This window comes from Fukomys damarensis, unplaced genomic scaffold (assembly GCF_012274545.1).
Source record: "Fukomys damarensis isolate Sample0158 unplaced genomic scaffold, DMR_v1.0_HiC HiC_scaffold_35, whole genome shotgun sequence".
Classification (NCBI taxonomy): Eukaryota; Metazoa; Chordata; class Mammalia; order Rodentia; family Bathyergidae; genus Fukomys; species Fukomys damarensis.
The window spans coordinates 32,980,796-33,003,318 of record NW_022900947.1 but is presented as its reverse complement, the minus strand read 5'-3'; the positions used below and the strand labels follow the sequence as shown (position 1 = coordinate 33,003,318).

The 22,523-nt window shown below is 39.2% G+C and overlaps 1 protein-coding gene across 1 annotated transcript in view; it reads left to right on the top strand.

The window, feature by feature from the left end:
* Positions 1-22,523, top strand: part of Atp8a1 (ATPase phospholipid transporting 8A1) — a 222,484-nt gene that overhangs the window by 141,856 nt on the left and 58,105 nt on the right. The window contains exons 26-27 of the mRNA XM_010625163.1: positions 1,342-1,406; positions 17,765-17,937. Coding sequence (XP_010623465.1) covers positions 1,342-1,406; positions 17,765-17,937 — 238 coding nt within the window. The remainder of the gene's footprint in view (positions 1-1,341; positions 1,407-17,764; positions 17,938-22,523) is intronic.

Genomic DNA, 22,523 nt, shown 5'->3' with positions numbered 1-22,523 from the left:
GTCTCAGAGTGGTAAACACTTAGGGAAGGTGACATAATTCAGTGGCAGAGCATCTGGTTATTAAGGGTGAGGCCCTGGGTTAAATCTCTTACAGAGAGAAAGAGAGAGGGAATCCAGAATGATAAACACTTAGATAACGGTTAAAGCCATGAGAAGCAGTGGGATCACAAAGGAAGGGAGTATGGATGGTTATGCTTTTCAGTCCAGTCAGCAGGCGCACCGGTTTTTCTCTAGCCATATTCAGCTTTAGCAAGCTGGTAGAGAAAAGCAGAGTTGTATTGAACAAAAGAGAGATTTTTGCCATGCAGTGAGTGCAACAAAGCAAGAGAATGAAGACAAGGAGAGGAGAGGATGTCATGACCTTTCAGGGCAGGGAATAGTGAAGGATCATAGGATCCAAGCAGTAGAAATCCTGCCCCCCTACACACACGCACACACACACACACACACACACACACACATCTCTAGAAACAACCACTGACCCACCTTGGCTGTCCATATTGGTCATCAGGAAGGGTGTCCGTATATGTTTATCAGCTTTGAGGGTGGCAAGGACCCTTAATGTGTTTCATTGCTGTTAATCAAGACAGCCTCAGAGGATTCCTTTGTTTGTTTGTTTTAATTTAGTTTATTGGTACATTTTAGAAATACAGTACAGTTACATTCATCATTGGGATCTTGTACCTCTACATGACAGGTCTTGGTTCTCATTTTTTCCCCTTGTCCCTGCCCTCCTTTCACCCCCTCCTCCCCTCCCCATTTACAAACAGTTTATTTCCATTTTTTCATTTTCTCATATTTTTTCCCTTATTCCCTTTCCCCCACCCTTCCCACTTTCGCTACACCTTTAGCCCTTTTCTTCCCATTTCACATCGTCAATTATCTCATTAGGATCTTACGTACTATGACAGTTTATTCACACCAGAGAAACTCTTTGGTATTTACACGTGTTTGTATCATATCCTTCCTCTGACAACCAAGAACCCTCCAGATAGTTTTGCCAAGACATATCTTGCGCCTTTATTTCGCTCTCCTCATCCTTTTTTCTTAAGTTTTGTGTATAATTGCAGTGCGTGACGATGATATTCCTTGTGGCAGAGTCGGTACCTGTCCATAACACATCTTAATTCTTTTTATGTCCCCTCCCCTTCCTCTCCATCTCTTGGTTGCTTTTCCATTTGCAAAAGATTTCATTCTAAACCTCCTGTAGACCTGGAAAACGAATGACCACCATCACTCCTGATAAAATTTGCTTCACACATTTTGATGATATTATTGCTTTAACATCTTCATTTCTCTGGATAAAGTAATTATGCTCATTTACTCTATGTTGGTGCACAGGACACTCCTGCAAACTTTTGAAGAAGAACATGGGAATGATTGTTATAAACGAAGGCTCCCTAGATGTAAGTAAAACTGTTTTTCAAAACCTCTTTTAGCTTAATCATCCTGAATTATTTTATTTTATATCCAGATAGCTGTGGACATATTTTCCAGAAGTTAAAAGACACTTTGTCACTATTTTTTTCCTTTACCATAATCTACCGTTTTGAACGGCACTGATGAAACTGATTCAAGCTTTGCACTTGTATTAGCTAAAAGAAATTATCAAATGATTTCCTTAATATTGAGAGCGTGAAAGTCTCCTTTACTAAGCATTATGTCCAGAGTTTCCTGATGAGCTGCAACTTGTTCCTTTCTGAGTGTTTTGTTTTATATATTGAGCATTTTATGTTGGCTTAGCTTCCAGTGTTAATATATATTCTGCTTCCATTAAAAATTGTGAAAACTATTAAGACCAAAAAAAAAATCACTCTTAATAGGAAAGGCTTGTTGTTTTGTTATTATGTTTTTTTTTAATATCCTAACTTCTGGGATAAAAATATAAATTCCTAGGATGTCTTTTTCATGGTTATGATGTCATATTTGGGAGAGAATAAATATTTATTAGGAATACGAGGTAAAATAGAATTTAACAAAATAAATACAGGTCAGTGACCTGTAAATACTTTAAAGTTAGGGTGACTGTTTGTAATTGAAGGTGGGAGACAGAGCAGGAGAGGTGATGATTATACACTGCTTGAAATAGTCGTTGTGAAGCCAAGAGCAGAACAGAAAAAAAACCTGATAATTACGGGTGTCGGTGACGCTGAGAGGCCAACTGCACAGAAGGGTGGTGAAGAAGTGATTGGTGTGGGCAGTGTCTGAGAATTATTTGGCTTCAGATGTTAAATCACAATGATGTCTGTCTCTTGATCATTCATCCCCATAATAATCCTCTGATATACTTCCCTTTCTGTGACATCTTTGAACAACTAGTTAAAGAAGAGTAAATGGTTTTGCAACTATATAAGTTGTTTATGCCTTAAATTATTAAGTAAGTGCTTCCGGTTGAACAAGTACTTTTGCATTTTTAATCCTGAAAACACAAACCAAAAACCTCTGGTGAATAGCTGGAAATCCTTGTCATTCTTTCAGCATGCCCTGAGAACACCACTAAACAATTACAGTGTGCGCTGCGCATGCGTAGAGCTTACAGCTGTCTCCATCTTCCACTCCTGTGGTATTAATTTTGAACAAATATAGCCAAGTTATTATCTTCTGAAAAATTATGAGTAAGCCCTGCCCTCTAAAAGCTTACACATAATAAGTAAAGTAACATGTCTAGAAGCAACAGTACCAAACAGGTATGTAAAGTCAGACATAGTTCCTGAAGGAAATATTGTGAGGTTTAGAGAAGTATTTATAAAGGAAGTGGCATCTGGTTAGACAGAGATGAGTAACTGAGTAAAGGGGAGTACTTGCAGTAGAAAATTCTTGCAAATAAGTTCAAGGCCTGAAAGAGGAACATTGAACTTGCATATAAGGTCATAATTTTTTAGTATTTTTATTTGAATAAATGTAGGCACCTCATTAATATTTAGCTTACAAGAAGGGACAAGGTACAGGTGGTACAAAGTGGGTCTCCTACCTTTGTATCTGGGCTGCCCGGGTACCTCCCTAGGGATGGCCACTGGTCCCTAACCGTATGTGCTTGTCCAGAGCTATTCTGTGTCTGAGGTGTGTGTGTCTCATGCATACCCTTCGTTACGAAATAGCACGCTGCTTTATACTCCGCTTTTCTCATTACTCTATCTTAGCAGATGATCTGTATATATAAAGCTTTGTAATCGTGTTTTACAGTAGCACGATATTTGCAAGGTACCTACAAAGAAATGACAGAGTTAAAAGCGGAAAGGTGTCGCGGGCCAGGTGTGCTGGTCCACGTGGGAGGACTTGCAGCACAGGAAGGGAAGCCCCGTCATCAGCTTGTGCACAGGAGATGTGCTGTGTTGGAACTATTTTACAGAAGTGAGCTTCCCCTCCTTGGAAAGGTGGGGAGGCATGGATTGCAGTCAAGGGACCAGGAAAAGAGTTAGGTAAGAGGGAGTGGGAACAATGGCACTGATACGATATGAGGGAAATTCAGAGACTTAACCCAAGGGGTCCCTGAAGAAAGAGCCATCAAATATCCCAGAAGTGGGACATGGCATTGTGAAAACTGCAGTGGAAATATTCCCATCTTCCTTATTTTTTGTCGGTAACTTGGGTCACGTGTGGATGTGTGGTTTGTTCTTATACTGAAAAAAAATCAAATGAGACCTGTGATGTTGAAGCCAAAGCAGGACAGGCTATGGCTAATTTAACATTGGATGCTTTTTATCTGGATTCAGGCTTTCCACCTTTTCTACAGTGTAGCAGCGTTGCTTCTTTTATTTTATTCTGTTCCATCATTTTTTTTCAAGTCTTTTATAAACATGTCCTTTAAGTATTTAAGTATCAAGTAAAGAAAATAGAAACCTCAAGGAAAAAAGTAAAATACCAAAAATTTTCCATGTATGCACCAAGACAGTGGCCTTTATTTTTATTTTTGAGATTTCTAAAGCAATAACTCAAAATTAATAAACATCTACAAGGTAGTTGAGCATATTTCAATGAAAGCAGTAACGATGGTTTATTCTTTCTAAGTGCTCAGAAAATTACCTGGCATATAGTAAGTACACTATAAATATTTGAGAAGTAGTCTCTACATAATTTTAAATTAGGGGATTACTTTTTTTTAAGTTGTACGTCAGTTTTAAGTTTGGTAGTAATTCATCGTATCTGATTTTTTAAAGGAGAGTGGTTAACAATCTCCTTACCGATTAAAGAGGCAGTTTGAAGATAGCCACTGTAGCTGAATGGATTAACACAAATTTGTCCAGCTCTTGGCTGCCAAGCATTGTAGCACTGCTGTCTGGGGGAGGTTTCTCTCCCAGGGAGTTAAGTGGTGACTCTACAAACCTGACTGTTTGGGGTCAGACCCGCCAGCATGCACTCATTTGTTTCTCAGCAGGAGAGGAAACATCACTTTACACAGTGCCTTCTGATCTTGTGTCATAAAACCCCTGGCTGTGATTTCAGGGAACTCACAGAAAGTGGTAGAATGCCTGTAGGTAAATCATTCTATGTTTCTTCATTGCCCTAGAGAAGAAAAACATCCTATCTGTGTTCAAATTACACTGATGGATAATAAGAAGATGCGGGATTATTACTCCATGAGCACAAAGAATAATTAGCAGGCAATAAACTTAGGAACATAATGTCTTAGGAAATAGATTGTGAGTGCATGTTTTGTCAAGTGATAACTTTAACAAATGTACTCAAATTATTCTCTGAGATACCATGGTGGTTAAGAGCTCGATTCTGCCCCCTCCTGACTGTGAGACCTTAAAAAAAATTAAAAATAGTTTTTTGGAGCCAGAGTATCCCTGTCTATAAAGAGAATGTTACCTTTGACATAGGTTTGACATGGTAAGCACAGTGCTTGGTGTGTGTTAAAAAGACGTCTTTTGAAATTCTGTAGAAAGAATACTCTTCCAAACTTGTCTTGCATAGTGATCATTTTGTTTTGAAAACTAAATTGTTCTTTCATCTTTTTTCCCAAGATGTAGTGAGTTATAACTGTGGGTTTTCTTTTATGTAAGTGGTACATTTTGCTATCAGCTCTTCAAATTTTCTACCAAAATCTTATGCCTAATACAGTACTGTTAAAATTGAAAAGATAAATCTCTTTTTCTTATGCTGGATTTAAAGTATCATATTTGAGGATCTTAAAATTTCACACAGGGAGTTCTTTCTGCTAGTGCTCCTGCTGATGGAAGTCTGTCCCTCATAAGTAGGTCGTCACTCAAAAATGCCACTGGGATTTCTCACTTTTTCTTTTTGAGTTTGAGTGTGATTTCCCTTTCGCCAACCTAAAGCCTCCTCGGCACTTTTGAAACCTTTAAATAAATGCATAAAGTCAGACTATAGTTGAAAAAACAAACAGAATGCGAGTGTCCATCTGCAGACCTGACCTGACAGGAACCTAACAGGTTTGTCTGCTTCCTTTAACTCCCACCTGCTTTCACTGTGAGAGCAGCGCCCCCTGCTGGTTGTTGCCCTAGAGCAACGCAGGATGTTCTCACCCAGGTACCCACCACTCCTAGAATTTTGTGTCAACAAGAGTTTCTTATGTAGAAAGCTTGTATTTTTTTAATTTAGAAAATAATAATTTCATGGATATGTATCATTAAGATGAAAAACTGTATCAAAACCTATTAGCTGTAATCAATAGATCATTTAGATAATTCGTATGGCTTTTTTTTTTTTTTGGTCATACTGCTTTGAACCACTTAATTAGGATTTCTGATTAACCTCTTGGTGCAAGATATATCCTTAATTGTCTACCAAGGCAGGAATTTCAGAATACTTGCTTGAGGAGTATATTATACATCTTTCCTAACTCCATGGCGATGACTAGGAAGTATCCCACAAAATTCTCAGAGACCCCTTCTACTTCATAACCTATAGCCAGAGCACCCTTTTTTCATCTCTTTTATATATTTTGGTGTATCATAAAAGAATTTGTTCAAAGGCTTTCTATTAAAACTTTAAACGTCTAAACTATGAGCTCAGAGTTGGAGGATTCTGTCCTGTGACCTGTCTTTAACTTCCAATTGCTAATTAAAGACTTTTAAAATGCACTACAACCGTTCCAGCAGGATTGAGTCTGTGTTTCATTAAGAAATATGAGTATACTATTACCTTATTACCCTTACAACCTGCCAATTCTGTGAATCTCTGGAAATGCTTTCAGGAAACTCAAATATTACTTTTGCATTGCTTTGATCGAAGTTTCTCCATGACCGAAGAATCCCAGACTTCTCTCACTGAGATAGTTCAGGATTTTGCCACTGCTCCTCTGTCCAGTTCAGAATAGATATGAAGGCCCATCATTTTAGTCCAGTCACTGTGTGGCTTAAAGAATCAAATGTATATAGGTGCTAAAAACCACTTTTTGCTTGAGTTTCTTATGCCGTAGCCTTCAGCTAAGTCTCACCTGCCTCTTGCATCTGTTTTGTATGAGGAGTTGGTAGAATCTGTTGTTGAGGGGTGAGCCAGATCTTAAAACCACCCTTACTGTTCCTCCTCATCCTTTCTATTTTCAGACTTTCCCAGGGAGAGAAAAAAAGAGGGAGGAGAAAAATTCACTGTACATTTACTGAATCAGTAGCAGTGACGTTTGGAGAATGAACTGACTCAAAGTCAAAGGCTTCTAGTGTTCCCAAGTTTAACTCCCAGCAAGCCCTGCCTACCTCTCCTTATGCTCACCTGGTTTCTTTAGACTGTCTTTGCTGTTGATATTCGTATTCATCCTGGTCAGGAGCCACCACTGAAGTACCGGAAGTGATAAGTCATCTATCCCACAGGAAAGTGCAACTTTCTGGCTTTCTGGGAGAAAGGGAGTTTGCCACCTCTGCAAGAGTCTGCATATTGATGGTTCTACTTGTAACAAAATCAATAGCTTACATTTATCAAATGCTTTCTATTTTATTATAGCAGCCCTCAATCTAAGGACTCTACAGTGACAATTACATTTGTACCCGAAAATGTTAGTGGGAAGATTACTAGTATGCCTGTTCCATAGGTAAGGAATCTGGAAATATCTTGACAGAGTACAAATAGTCAAGTGACACTGGGAGATGCAGCTAAGATGTTGATTCCAGAATGTAATATATAAATGTTTTTCCTGATGTCAGCTGCCATCATTGTAAAACAAGAGTAATGAAAATATCCATCTTCCAGGGGTGATGCTGTGAGAATTAAACAAAATAATAACCTGTCAAATATTTAGAAACAACAACTGGCTTTGACTTCCAGTGGCTGCCCTGATTTTAAATTACATAAATTTCTTAATTTAATAATATGGCCCAATACCAGCCATAGGTTTAATTATGAATATGTGTTTCCCCCTCAGTGATATATTTTACAGAAGATGAATTAGCCACATTGAATATTAAGTTAACAAGCATTGAAATATATCTTTTCAACACCATGGTAAAAGAAACCCCTTTATGGAATTGCTAATTTATTCTAGCTGAACTTGACATTCTGACACCATGTAAGCTTCTACTATAAATTATAGGACATTCAGGACATAAATGCTAAAGTTGTCATCTGTACGCGTTTAAGCCCAATTTCTATGCATTATGCAGACAAACCTCACTGTTTGGGGAACCAGCCACTGTTGAATGGCTTCTGAAAGAAGTCCAGAATAAGCAAGATATTGACTTGACTCCAGAAAAAAAAAGAGGGGGGAAAAGAATGTGGGCTTCAGGTTTTGTTATGATACGTCCCCTGAGTCTAATACAATATATTTTGTATTGCTTTGAAAAATAGTTTAGGCAGGTTTTAAACCACAGAGTTCTCCTCCACTGCCAGCATCAGCGCTTCAACCCCGTGAATTTTCTTTTCCCATTAGCAAAGCTGTCTCTGCTTTGGGGCTTGAAATCTTAAAATCTTAGTTTAACTTTTAAGGTGTTGATGTTTCCCCATCAGAAGCACATGTGTTTCTGAATGTCCTGGGATAGGAAGATTGTTCAGACCACACCCAGCTTACTCCAAGTAGTCTTCCATGAGAAAGCCAACTGTGTTACCTTTGAGAGAAGTAGGTTATTAAAAAAAAAAAAAAAAGTAACATTTGAACAAATAATCTGTTTTCCTGTCCCGTAATTTAAGGCTGTCTGCTGCAAGCCAGTGTATGTGGTTGAGAAAAGTTTCATCCAACCCATTGTTTCATCTCATGGAACCAAATGTGTCCCCTTTTGGTAAACAGAGTTCAGTGAGCTGGCTTGTGTGCAGAACTCTAAGTGAAGTTGTTCACAAATTCATAGTTCTTCTGTTCTGAGAAATTTTTCCACCCCAAGGCTAAGTATTCTTTACCTCGCTTTGGCTGAACATCTGAACTCTTCCCTGAGACCTAGCATTACAGATAAGTGCTTTTCTAACCATTCTGCCTCATGCCATTGACCTCCTAAGCTTGTTAACATTTCTGAGGGGAGCAAGCCATACTTTGTGCCTTCTTTGCATCTTCCCAACCCGTACCTTTGATGAGTCAGTACAGTCTATAGGAAACCTTCTAGGTCCCAGGTTTATGAGCATGCTTAATCCTCTGGTCCCATAGGGTTGGCATTTTGTCCCAGTTACAGACAGAGAGTTTGAGTTCACATGGTTAGCCAGAGCACAGGATCCTGAAGTTCTGTCTCAATTGCTCCAAGTCCAGAGCTGTTTTTGTTTAGGTTTTGCTTTTAAGTAGCCACAACTCCTCTAGTGACAAAATGACTCAATCACAGGAGGAAGCATTCTGAGGCATTCCCCAGGCTTCCCAACTTGTTTCATGAACCCCCTTTTTCCCCCTTGCCTGCCCATTTCCAGGCTCGCCACCACAGAGCAACTGAAAGAGCGGTGATCTTTTGGGAAATGTGTACTCCAGGCATCTTGTAATTACAGAATTCAAGAAAGACCTCGCACTTAGTTTTACCCACCAAGCTATACATAGATTTTAAATGCATACACAAAATAATGGAAATAGTATGTATTTGGGATCCGCACTGACAAGATATAACAGATAATGATTCTTCTGTATTCTAGCGTTAATTAATTCAAATCATTAAGAAAGCCCAACATTAGCTTTCTCTGTGGTTCTCGAGAACAGATTCTCACAGGCCCCAGTTGTTACCTTCTCTAAACCGTTGATTTAGTAATTTGCTTATTTTGAGAAAACCAGTTGTATATTCTGAGCAACCTCTTCCTGGCTGAATTGCAGGCAGTGGAAGAGACTGGATGTCTGCCGACCCAGTTCCTCCCAGAGTGCTTCCTTTTGCATTTGAATCCCAGCCGCCACTAGAGAATATTTAATACCAAGCTCAAAATAAGTGTTTAGGAGACTTTCAGGGGTGGTTTAAAATAATTGCTGTGAGTGCTTTGGTAAAAGCCTTTATCCGCAAAACTATTTAAATTATATAATTATATCCCCTACTTCATTCTTCCTTCCTTTCCCTGGATTTGCTTTTCTTTGCCACATACCACCCCCCTTAATGCTGAAACACAGACTGGACATAGATTCCACACTCCTCTGCCTTTCTCTCTGTTGTAGCTCATGTGAGACTAGATGCCTCGTGAAGAATTATATGCCTGATGGAACCTATCATAATCCCAAATCCCAAACCTCTGCTGAGGAGCCAGAAGCAATTTACCGGGTGATATAATTCCCTCTTCTTACCTGCTTCCGTTTTGTGACCCTTGACCTTTATCAGATGACACGACTCTTCTGAAAGATTGGGCCATGTTCTCAATTATGGTGCCTTACATCTGCCCCCACGCTAAAAAACGTGTATCAGCAAAGCATGTCTTTCTTTTGTCGCTTTCCTTTTCATAAATATATATAGATATAGCTATAGATATGTATACACACACACACACACACATATATGGCAGACAAAAAATTTTCATACACATTTCTTTCCTTTTCATATATACATAGATAGATATATATAGATATATAGATATATGGCCTAATTTTTTGTCTGCTATCCACAAAGTTGTTTTGGGGAATCTCTCTCACCATGCATTTTTAATGACTTCACCTTCTGTCTGCCCTTACTCATTTTGGAAAAAATATTTTATATTGGTTTGGCTCTATATGGATATATTTTCAAATGTTGTATTCTAGTTTAGGCTAGGAATTTAGAAACACCAAAACTTTTTGGTTAAAAACTGTATCAAAGAGAACTAGTGGTCTGACTGGGATCCATACAAAATGGACCAGTTGTATATCTAAATAAAGCTTCTCTCCATGCTAAGGCCTATATTCTTTTCCTAATGCCTGTAGTAGTTAGAAGAATGGTTATATCTGCATTGCATTGGAGTGTATATGATGTCCACTGAACTAATAACACATTGTAGAAAAATAAGTAATACCCAATGGTCTGTCCAGGCTGCTATTATGGAAGTCATAAGTCACTGTTTAGGAACGTGGAATGTTCTGTTAATTCGTAATTTTAGGGTGTGAACATTTGGAGACTGTAAAAGTAGAGAAAGAATGAAACATTATTTGTCCATAAATCTGTAAATACCCCAAGTCTTAAATGATGATTATGAGGTGGGACCACAACCACCAAAACAGCTAATAAAATAGGTGTTCATGTAAGATAGATTTCTGACATTTTTAAATTAACTTGTAGGTTTTGAAAGGTAAATCTCTAGGAAACTAAAGTTAATCCCCCCCATCCCAGGAGAAATGTAATTTTATCATTTGATCCAGATATGTTTAATAGATTCCTATGAAATATAAAGGCCGGGTACTTATTTTATTTGTCCTAAATACCAAAAACTGCTTTGAAAAAAGAACTACAGATAGGCCCTTTTTCTTTTAACTTTTGTGTTTGGCTCCGCCTTGCTGACTGATGCCCTCTGGGGTATACATGAGTGATCACACATTAGTTACTGTCTCTACAAGGGGAGTAACCAAGGCCCCAAAGCAAGGTGTAGAAGCTGCTACCATTAGCTGTTGCCTCTTGGACTATTCCTCCGTATCCTTCACCTCCGAACCCTTGGCTGCCGGCCTTCTAGCTGAAGGACAGAGGCTTCCCTTTCCTTAGGAATAATTCCCCATTCTCACCGAGGGTGTTCCTTGGATTTATTCCTAAGTAAACTGCCTTTCCTAAAGACCTCTGAAAAGAATCAGGAAAGAAACAAAAGGCTAGAAGCTTCAAGGGGCCATTTTTATGCAGGTGCTTTCTGCAACATTACATTTTGGGCCACCAAAAACATAGTTCTTTGGTGGCCTGACATGTTCTCTGCACATCTGGCCTCTGGGTTATTTGGACTGTTCCAAGCAGCATTTTGCCAAAATGAAAATGACAGCTTGCATACTGTGATACTTTCCAAACAAATCAGGGCTTCGGGTGTATTTTCACTACAAAACTGTCAGATTTCATTGTCTAGGGTGTCCTCTGTGATTTTTATCAGGGGTTTCTTTCTTACAAGGCATGTAAAAGCAGTGGAAAGGATTGCCATAAAGCTGCCAGTCTCTGCTTTCTCGGAGATTGCTGTTATTTTATTTTATTGGAGGGTGTTCTGTGAATATGTTATCTGTTTGGCCAGGTTGTACCCTGAAGATTCAAGTGAGACTCCGCGAAGGTCTTGTGGTTGCAGTTATCTGTGCAGGGAATTCTGCTGGACTTAATTATCAGCCAGGCATCTTTTCATCGCTTCCTCTCCCTCTCCCTCCCTCTGTTTCCCTCCTTCTCTCTCTTTTCTCCTTTTTTGTCCTCCTTCTCTCCCTCTCTTTCTTTTCTCTCCATCCCCTTTTCTTTTCCTTTCCTCTTGTTTCTCTTTCTTTTTTTCCTCCCTCTCCCTTCCCTTACCTCCCCAAGCGTGTTTCCTGTAAACCCAGTAAATATTACTCCTCCTTGGCCCACTGTTACCAGCCTGGCTTGCTCCCAAAGTTGGCAGTCTAGGTATTCATTCTACCATACTCATTAGACAATTTCTGTCACTTATGGCAGAGTAGATGTCTGATAATAATTTCTTTTGCCCTTCATTTCTTCTATTTTTTTAAAAAAGCTAATTAATACTTTTTATTTTAATTCAGAATATCCAGGATTGTATGAGTATTACAAGTAGTAGAAAACTATCCTCTAGTGGTCACACAAGGAAACTGAGAGCTTTTTCTTTTCTGTTATAAGACTTAAAGCTGAGACATGGTATTGGTGTGGCCAAAATCCTGGATTGTCAAGGCAGGAAAGCCTGGTAGGAGACTCTGCAGTGGAGGGTTTCCCTTGAGCACTTGGCTGTATCCCTGCCTGGTGGGTCGGGTCAGGAAGAACAGACTGGAATGCTGAGACCTCAATGACCCACGGGTACCAGCTGGGAGAGGGGCACAGGAGTCTCACTTTCCCTCAGGCTCCCTCCATCTGAACCCTTGCCTTTGCTTTGTCCCCTTGCCTGTTTGTCCTTCCAAATTGCCTTTAATTGAGAATGTCTCTGATGCTCCCTTTCTGTCAGCCCACAAATTAAACTGTGCAGAACAAGGAGATACAATATAAACCTTTTATTGTTCTATATGGTCTTTGATCCTTTTGTGAGTTAGCTTCTCGTTTATGTATTTTCACCTTCACATGTCACTAAGTTTAAATGTTTACACATTTCCCCCCTTCGGTAGCCAAAGTGAAAACAATGCAGCAGCTAATGTGGCAGTAAATTTCATCTGTAGTTCCAGGAGATGAGCTTCAATGCAGTCCAGCCATAAAGTATGGCGTGTGGGCTCAGGGGAGAAGGTATCAACTTTCATAAGTATACGAATTTTAAAATACTCCCAGTGATAAATAAGGTTAAAATATAACTTGTACCTTGCAGAAGTCAGCCAACAACAGAGCAACTTATAAAAGACAACTACAAAATAAGCAAATGTTTGCAGCTTGGTTGTTGTTACCTTGCACCCTCAGTGGGCGGATGAGAATTCAACCGTGGGAAGTTTTTCACTCACCTCTTGAAATGTTCCCTCTGACACCTCGATTTGCTAAAGATCTGTGATAGTCACCAAGCAATCCAGGGTTACTGATGCCGCAAATAAGAAACTTTTCAACAAATCCTACAGTGTTGAGAGTGCCTGAGGAAGGAGGGGATGTCCACAGGTTGGTGGACTGGCGTAGGGGACTGGCGTAGGTCCACAGGTTGGTGGTTAATGAAGGTGTTCACAGTGCCCGGCTTTACTGGGCTTTCAGTCTTGCTTTATAGCAGACCTTTAACGGGTCTTTGTCAGCTTTTCTGTCAGGTTTTCACCTCAGAAGTCACTTGGGCTATAACTTAAAAATAATAATACAGGGACAGTATAGTGAGCAGTGCCTTTATTTGAAAGACTCGAAGAAACAAATTACTTGTTCTCTAGAAAATTAGGCAGCAAAAAGAGGAGACTCTCGTTCATATTCATTCTCCTCTTCGCTTCTCTTCTCTCTCTCTCTCTCCCCGTGCCCGTCTCTCTGTCTGTAATCAGGAGTGACAATAAAGGGAAAATGGCATGCTACCAGCGGAATGAAATCAGAATTTAGCAATGCTCTCACTCAGTAGAAATGTATTTCCTGGGCTTCTGTGATCTCAGGCGCTGTGTTGCTGGGAAGCAGGTTAGTGGAGGTCTCTCCCCTCAAGGAACTGAGGAGCTTGCTCGCACAGGCCAGAGTTCTGCTTAATAGCCTGCAGCTGGCCTGGGAGAGTCATGGGACAGCCCTCCCCACGTCACTCCCCAGAAGGGGAAATGCAGGGGTCGAGGTTGTGAAGGGGACTTTGAAGGAAAGCTGGGTGGGCTCAGAATGGCGGAAGCCTTCATAGAGTTTCCTTTCTGTGAGTAGTGCGTGTTTGCTCTACACAATGTTCATATTCGCCTTAGGGCGCAGGTACATGTATTTAACGTACATGGACCCTTCTTGTTCCTCTTCTTTCCCCGCACACCTCCCTCCCTCCCTCCCTAGGTCTCTTTTCCCCATATTTTTAGTTCCTCTTCACAACATAAATGATTACCTGCATTATGAGCAGTCGGTACAGGTCCACGATGTATCTTAAATCTTTTTGCATCCCTTCCCCTCCCCGCTCTCCCCACCCTGTCTCTTGGTCCCCTTCCCACTCGCAAAAGAGCTGTCTCCCTGTTTCCTTTAATCCGCCTTTTATTTTGCTCTTTATTTGTGTTTTGGATTATTCACGTGAGAAAACCCAGATGGTGTTTAAGCTTATGTTTCTGTATTTCTTCTCTTAACATTGTTTTCAAGGTACTGTGTATCTGCTTTCTGACAGATGTCTCAGATTTGCCCTTCACTGTGGCCGAAATATTTCACTATGTGTAGATACTGCGTTTTCTTTGCCTGAGCAGCTTCCAGGGCCATGAATTGCACTGCTATAGACATGTATATGCATGTACCACTGTAATATGATGTCTGTCTTTCTTTTGAGAGGATATCTACAATATCAGGAACAGCTGAGTCAAATGTAATTTCTAGTTTTGTTTTTTTTTTTAAGAAATCTCCATATTGATTACCATAATGGTTGTACTCTTTTGCATTCCCACACGATGTAGCAGGGATCCTTTTGCACTGCAGCCACACCAGCATTTGTTACTATTTGATTTCTTGATGATGGCTACTCTTTCTGGCATAGGATGAAATCTTCGCCTTGTTTTAATTTGCATTTCTGTAATGGCCAGAGATGCTGAACATTTTTTTATGTGTTATTGGCCATTGGGACTTCTGAGAAATGTCTGTTCATTTCAGATACCTATTTTTTATTGAGTCTTTTATTTTGGGATGTCTTAATCTTTTTTTAGTTCTTCATATATTCTAGGTATTAGTCCTCTGAACAATAGCTGTTCAGAAATGTATTTCACATTCTGTAGGTTGTCTCTTCACTCTGTTGGTTTCCTTTGCTATGCAGAAGCTTTTTAATTTAATAGAATCCCATTTGTTGGCCCTTGCTGTGATTCCTTGTGCAATTTGAGTTCTGTTCAGAAAGTCCTTGCCTACGGTATTTTGAGAGCTTTGCCTATTTTATCTTCTAGTAGGTTAAGTATTTCTGTTTTAATATTTAGAGCTTTGATCTATTTTACTTTTAGTTCAGTATGTGGTGAGAGATATGGGTCTACTTTCAATAGTCTACATGTAACAGCCAGTTTTCCCAGCACCATCTGCTAAGGAGACTATTTTTCCTCCAATGTATGTTTTTGACCCCTTTGTCAAATATCAAACAGCTAATTGTATTTGGGGTTTCCTCTGAATCTTCTGTTCTGTTCCATTGATCCACATGTCTGTTTTTGTGCCAGTACCATGCAGTTTTTATCACCGTCGCTTTGTGGTATGACTTGAAGTCAGTCATACTTCTTGCTTTTGCTCTCGCTAGTCCAGGACTCCTTTTGCTTCTCTGGGTTTCTTCTGGTTCCATATGTATTTTAGCATTGTTTTCTCGAGTTCTGTGAGGAATACTAGAGGTATTTTGATTGGGATTGTGTTAAATCCGTACATCAGTTTTGGCAGTATGGCCATTTTGGCAATATTTGTTCTCCCTGTTCAGGAGTAGGGAACAACCTTCCATTTTCTGATAGCCTCTTTAAGCTTCTTTTTCAAATTACAATAGTTTCCATTGTAGAGATATCTTTCACTTCTTTGGTTAGGTTAATTCCTAGGTATTTAATTTTTCTTGGTGCTATTGTGAATGTTATTGTTTTTCTAATTTCTTTCTCCTCCATTTTGTTTTCTGGTACCAGAGATTGAATTTATTTCTCAATGAGTTTATTATTGGCATACAGGAAGGCTATTGATTTTTTGTGTTTATTTTATCTCCTATTACATTGATGAATTTGGTTATCCCTTCTTGGGATTATGTAAATCTTTCTCCTTTTAAGGAGTATGGACTTCATGTCAGTAGTAGAAAGCCCTGGAAAGATTGCAGAGCAAGAAGAGACATGATTTATATTTTAAATTTGTTTTACAAAGAGAATGCTCAGATGAGAGGCAGATGATGGGGGCCACAGGGACACAGCAGAAGGAATGATGTAGGCATTATATGTGTAACTCGCTCTGCCCAGAATTTTGGAAGTTCAATTCTTTTTGCTGATTTGGACAGAAAAAGATAAAGACAAAGAAACTTAAGTCTGATTGATTTCGTGACTTAGTAGCCATGTATCCTTGAACAAGAAACCTAACACTGTCTTGTCTTCCTCACCTGCTAAATGGAGATGACCAGTACCTGTGTTCAGGGTTGAAGTGAATGTTAAATAAAACGTTGCATGCACACATAGAGCTCTTAAAACTCTGCCTAGGATATAGCACATGCTAAATACTAATTTCCTACAGTTATATCAGTTCAGTGACTCACTTATTTGTTGCTTTAATCTGTATGAATTTGCTTTTAAGACACTCCAGGGTAGTCTGTTGTAGATTGTCATCAGTAAGTTTTACTTGCAGAATTTTACAGACATTTTCAACTCCTTTTTCAGTAAAAAATAGAAGGGTAAGCCCTGTAAATTAAAATGGCTCCTCATGTGAAATGCAAATAGAAAATTTTTAAAGAACTGTGGTACGTGGTGCCTAGTGTCACTGTGGGTAAGGGGAAACAGGGAGACCCTTTAGATAAGTTCCAGTGTTGGGAAGGTGGGATAGTCTTACTTTACGGTACAGTGTGATCGATTTGCTTGATAAACAGATTCTGAGATTCTGGGACATGGTTTGAACTGTTTCCAAATACAAAGACAGAAACACCTTCAAAAAAATCCCCTCAATAAAATTGTAATTACTATGGCTCTGATTCCTTCTTTGTGAAATGACTATTCTACAACCTTAAATTAAAGCAATAATTATATCTACTGCAAATATAATAAAAATTATAAGTGGGCTGTACATTTATCATAGATTTTTATGATACATTTATTCATCATCTAACTAACTGAAAGATTAGCATTTAGAACAAAGTCTAGTGGGGGGGGAATGTTCTTTGTATTCCCTGGGGGGCCTGTGTCATGTTTCCTCACACTACTAGGGCTTCATGAGACAGGCAGTTGATGCCGTTGGGTTATAGGAAAAGTTTATAGAATTTAGGAAGAAAAATTAAATATCTGGAAGTGTTTCCCTTTTGAAGAGCCGGGAAAGCCATTCTTGATGAAGGGAAACTATGCGTTCCTTCTGTAGATTTGAGGTGAACGAAGTTGCCCTTGTCACGAAAGGTTTTTATTGTGCCTGAAAGTGAACTCTTCATTGATGGAAGTGTTTCTTTTATTTGATCCATCAAGATTACCAAGGCACATGTCACTGTTCCTCACTAAAATACAGCTCACGAAGCCATGATTAAAGTTAGAGAAACCAATTCCTGAAGTGGCAAGAGATTACAAACCCTGCATTTCCTCCTCTTGGTTCCTGAGAATTCAATTTCAATAGTGCTGAGTACTTTTGAAAGAATACCCATAAATTATTTAAATTATATTCCCCAACTTTTCCCCTTGGTTCATGGCAAACCAATTTTGACTAGTTCATAAATTAGAAGAGCAGTTTTTTTTTTAAACAAAGTAATTTACTGAAAATATTCTTGCAGTATTGTGATTGTGGTTAGAGTAACAAGCAAAGCCCTCAGTCAGCCGAAGAACGGGTAACTTGCTGTCCAGTCCCAGCCTTGCTGGGAACAGATGTGTTATTTCCACAGAGGTTTTCTGATAACCTTTGTCCAGTCTCCACTAAGGGACTATTATGAGAACCAAGTGAGTGAGGTTTGTGAAAGTAATTTGAAAGATAAAAAACACTAAAAATAAGAAATGTAGTTACCAAACATTCTGAAGGAGTCTTATAATAAATGGAGTAAATGGTAATGAACTTTTTGCTTCATATACCAGGGAACAAGGGAAACTCTCAGTCGGCACTGCACTGTCCTTGGGGATGCTCTTCGGAAAGAGAATGATTTTGCTCTCATAATTGATGGGAAGACCCTCAAGTATGCTTTAACCTTTGGAGTCCGACAGTATTTCCTGGACTTAGCTTTGTCATGCAAAGCTGTCATTTGCTGCAGGTAAGTCCTTCTTATCATAGTCAAATTTCAGGGGAAGTGACTCAATCCTAAATTCTAGGTTTTTAAATGTTCCATGAAGCTGTCCTGTCCAGTATTATGTGATGTAATATAATTCATGTATTCAAGACCTAAAGTTGACAAACTACAATAGGATTTGTTAGCGGTTTGTTTGTTTGTTTTAATGAGTCCTTAGGATCAGTAATACATATTGTTTGTAATTTGAACCCATGGGTTCTTGACATTATCTGTATTTAAAATGGACTCTTGGGGTTGGTGGTGTGGCTCCTGACAGAGCAAGTTTATCATGTGCAAGGCCCTTGGCTTTATCCACAGCATGAAAACGAAATCTACTTTTGTTCTATCTTGAGTTATTTCTATAGGAATTTTATTTTCAATACTTTAATCTTTGACCCTAGTACTATGAATCGTTTTGGAAGATGGCACAGACTTTTTTCCAAATAACTGGAAACTTTTCACAAAGCTGTTTATTGACTATACTGTCCTTTACCCAGTGCTTTATAATATTACCTATGTCCTAAATTAAAATCTGCTTGAGTTATCTACAAATAGTCTATAAAATTACATTTTGTACACTACTGAGCTACAATCCTGCCTGAATTTCTTGTCAAGGAATCTTTCCCATCTCTTTGTCTAGACTTTTTAAGCCGTGTCCTAAAGTATGTTCATGATGATACTCAAGTCTTCTCCCTTCTGATCACCATGAAACCTAAGGATTTCCTTTTTGTCATCAGCTTACTGAATCTTACCAGAAGTGAGACTGGGCCCAGCATAGTACTTTCTCACATTGCTTCTTTTTCCTGGGAGACAAAATGTTAGCAGGCTTCTGAAGAATTTTTCAGAATCTGTGTTTTAACATGACCTTTAAAACTGTTCCATCTGCATGGTGCTTACCTGTAATCCTAGCCTTCTGGGAGAATGAAGCAAAGAAAGATCACAAGTTCAAGCCCAGCCTGGGCAACTTAACAATTTAGTTAGACCTTGTCTCAAAGTAAGAATTAAAAGGGCTGAGGAGGTAGCTCAGTGTGAAGGTCCTGGGTGTAATCCCCAACTAGGGATGGGGGGGTCTTCCATTAGCTTTAATTTTTTTAAAGCTGTGTTTTACAAAAGGATATTATATTTTTGAGACTTGTTTCTGTCTAGATTTATTCACATAAATATCCTACATGTGTATATGTGATTGTCTCTGAACTTACCCATACCTTGTAAATATTTCCTAAATTTCAGTTGACATATACTTCCTGAAATATATTATAAGCCATACTAAATGTTCTGTATAAGCATAGTTTTGTTGTTGTTGTTGTTGTTGTTTTTTGATACCGGGGATGGAACTCGGGTCCTTGCACTTTTACGGCAGGCCACCGAATCCCAGCTAAATCCCCAGCCCATAAGCAAACTTTTGATCTATAAAACTCTATCCCACTTAGAGAATTAAGAGTTGCCTATTACTCCTTAAAATGTAATTATTTTAGTGATACAATCTATTTTCTCCTCTGTAATATGTATTAATAAGTAATATTACTATAAAGCTGTTGGACAATATATTGTACAGATGTTTAATGTTAGTAACAATCAGGCTCTTTGCTTAATCTTAAAGAAAGAGTTGGAAATGATTCCAGCTCTCTTAACTTGGGTATCTTCATGCTCTTTAACATCTGCTTTCAGGCTGACTTTTCTTGGTTCCTTGCTAATATCTTGACAAGGCCTTATTCATGTTCAGCTCTGACACTCTTCCATCAGGATAATTTTGTGCCAGATTTGGTCATTTAATCGCTTTCACTAATGGGTTCATAAGGATCAACAAAAGATTGCTCAAAAGCACACAAGTGTTATGATTGTCGGCTTCTGCTTGGAAACAGAACACAGAGCAGAAGACAGCGCTGTTGAGATAAGGTGGCCAGTTTGCTTGAGTGACCATCTGTGATGTGCTTGCTGTGTGCTGGGCGCAGATGCTGCACAGACAGAGATGAACACAACTGGCTACCCACTCTCCCTCTTGTATCTGTCTTTTGTTCTAATCGAAATTACACCTGGTTTGAAAGGTGTGGGAGGCCAGTTCTTCCAAGGCAGTCAGTGCGGCTGAGCTTCATTCTCAGAGCATTGCTTAACACGGTGCTTCTCACCATACTTCAAAGAGTTGAACCACAAAGTTAAACAATAGCAGAGGGAGAAGAAAACTGGAAAGCAGAGTCGAGGGAGAAGAAATATGTTCTGTACTTACAAAATTCCCTCTGAGGTCATTGCCCCGGACACTCACAAGTCATATGGACCTCAGTCGGGCCTCTTCCAGGCCCCGGGATGTGGGAGGGACTGACACCCTGCCCTGCACGTGCAGCTCAGCTCTGAAACTGAGCTTAGAAAGATGTGTGTGGCCCCTTCCTGCCTCGGTTCTGTTTTCCGTGTGTTTGAGGACTTTGAAGGTCCCTCTGCAGATGCTGAGTTATGTTTAGAGTTTTAGGATTTGCTGTTTTGGGGGGTTTTTTTAAGTAAAATATCTTTCCCCAGCTTTTTTCTTCTAATTACCTTCATACTCTCTGTTCCCATAAGGATTGCGGTTCAGCTTCCGGCTTGGCTTTGAGAATTGGTCTAAACCCATAATTACCTGAGTGCCACTGCCAGATTCATGTCTGTGCACCTTCTTGGCCTCATTTCTCTTGTGAACTATTGGCATAGAACATCTTGTCGTTTCACTTACTGACCTCCAAGTGTAGTTTCCATGAGAATGCTTCTACCTGCAATCAGAAGAGGTGGGCAAGTCTGTGTATCACTCTTGGCGATTAAACTCCTGTGTCACTCCTGATTTCTCAGATGATTACAGTCTTCCAGCCTCAGGAAATTCTCAATTTGACTCCATTATAAGATAGATGCTTCAGATAAGTACTGAATATTATTTCAAAATACAGTACAGTACTGTTTCCCAAATTCGTTTGTGTTCCTGCTGGCTTTCTGGGTTTTTCCCTCAGGTTTAAACTACTTTCCAAGCTATTGCTTGTCAGTCACACACATGAAGATAATTCAGAGTCAGAGCTTCCTCTACCATCTTCTGTGTGGCTACAGGCCAGAGTGGAAGAAGCAGGGAAATCCTTCCCATAGTGGGTAATGAGTCTCGCCACATTCATCCCATCTTCAAGATTGCGTCAGCCACTTTTCTCCCTGACATTATCAGCATCCAGGGACAGAGGCAGTTTTTAGTGTTTGCCTAATTGACACAGTTATAAAGATGAGCTTGTCCCCTCGAGAATCTCTAGCTGAATTCAAAGGAGCAGTTGTTCTCTGTCAGTGGTCACGATGCCCCTCACTTACCACCATTTTCTGAAGGGAATAGCCAATAGACAGAACTAATCCTCACCCCAAAATTATTCAGGGCTTTGGAGTCCTGGTTTTGGTTTATACAATGTGGGTTGCATGTTATACCTTAAATTTTTTCTAAGAATATAATCTTTTTCTTTCTGGGGGGAAAAAACAATATAATCTTTTTTTTTATCCGTCTGCCGTGTACTGTGTGTTCACAGACACTATGAAGCTTTGCTTTTCACAGTTGTTTATATCTACCTGCATAACCTGAGTCATTTAATAGGAAACATGCATCTGGTTTGAAGGTAGTTTCTGGTAAGTGTTCTTGGGAATAACCATAGACATTCCTTTGGGGTGCTCCTGATTTTCACATGTGATCACACATACTTTTTTTTTAATATTTTGGGTATAATTTAGATATACATAATGATCACATTCATCACAGGGAATTTGTATGTGTGCATGATTTATCTTAATTCCTCTTTTTTTCTCCATTCCCCTCCCCTCTTTCGACCCCTCTTCCCCTCCTTATTTATAAAAGCTTTTTTTTCCATGATCACAGATACTTTTGAAGAACAAATTAAAGGCCAGGGATACCTCCTCCAGAAGAAATAGCCATGCAAACAAACAGGCAGGATCATATGCACCACTTTAGGGTTTTTCCAGACTCCCTAAAACTCCATGGGCAGGGTAAGGGAGAAAAAAACATGCTGTAGGACAAAAATTGTAAGCACAGCTGAGATCAAGATCTGCTGAGGTTCTAAGCAAATAATTTCTATTATTTCAATTACCAATGCCTTATTGGAGGTCAGCAGTTTTAGGTGAATTCTACTTTTATTGGTCACTCTGCTAGGATGGGCCTTTCCACTGCTTGGATCTGCTTTATCTGGAGAAACAGCTGTTCTGACTCTCTTAATATTCCTTTCAGAAGATTGAGAATGTTACAGTGAGGTATTGCTGCGTGTTAAATAGTGTGTGGCTTGTAGGGTCCTCATCAGTTCACATAACCTAGCCTTTCATAGAATTTTACATTTTTTTCTGTAGTTGTCAGTTTAGTTTAAACATATTTTGAAACTTATGTTCTGCGACAGTTGGTTGAAAATTGGCTTAAAGCCTCCAGCTTTTAGACTGTCTAGTAATCACCGTTCTTCTACATAATTTATGTATTCATGTCTTCTGAAAAGCAGAAGTTAAATTGAAGTAAGCATTTTTCTCAACTTGCAGCATCTCTAATCAAAGTTTAATCCCCTTCTAGGCCGTTTTCTCCTATATAT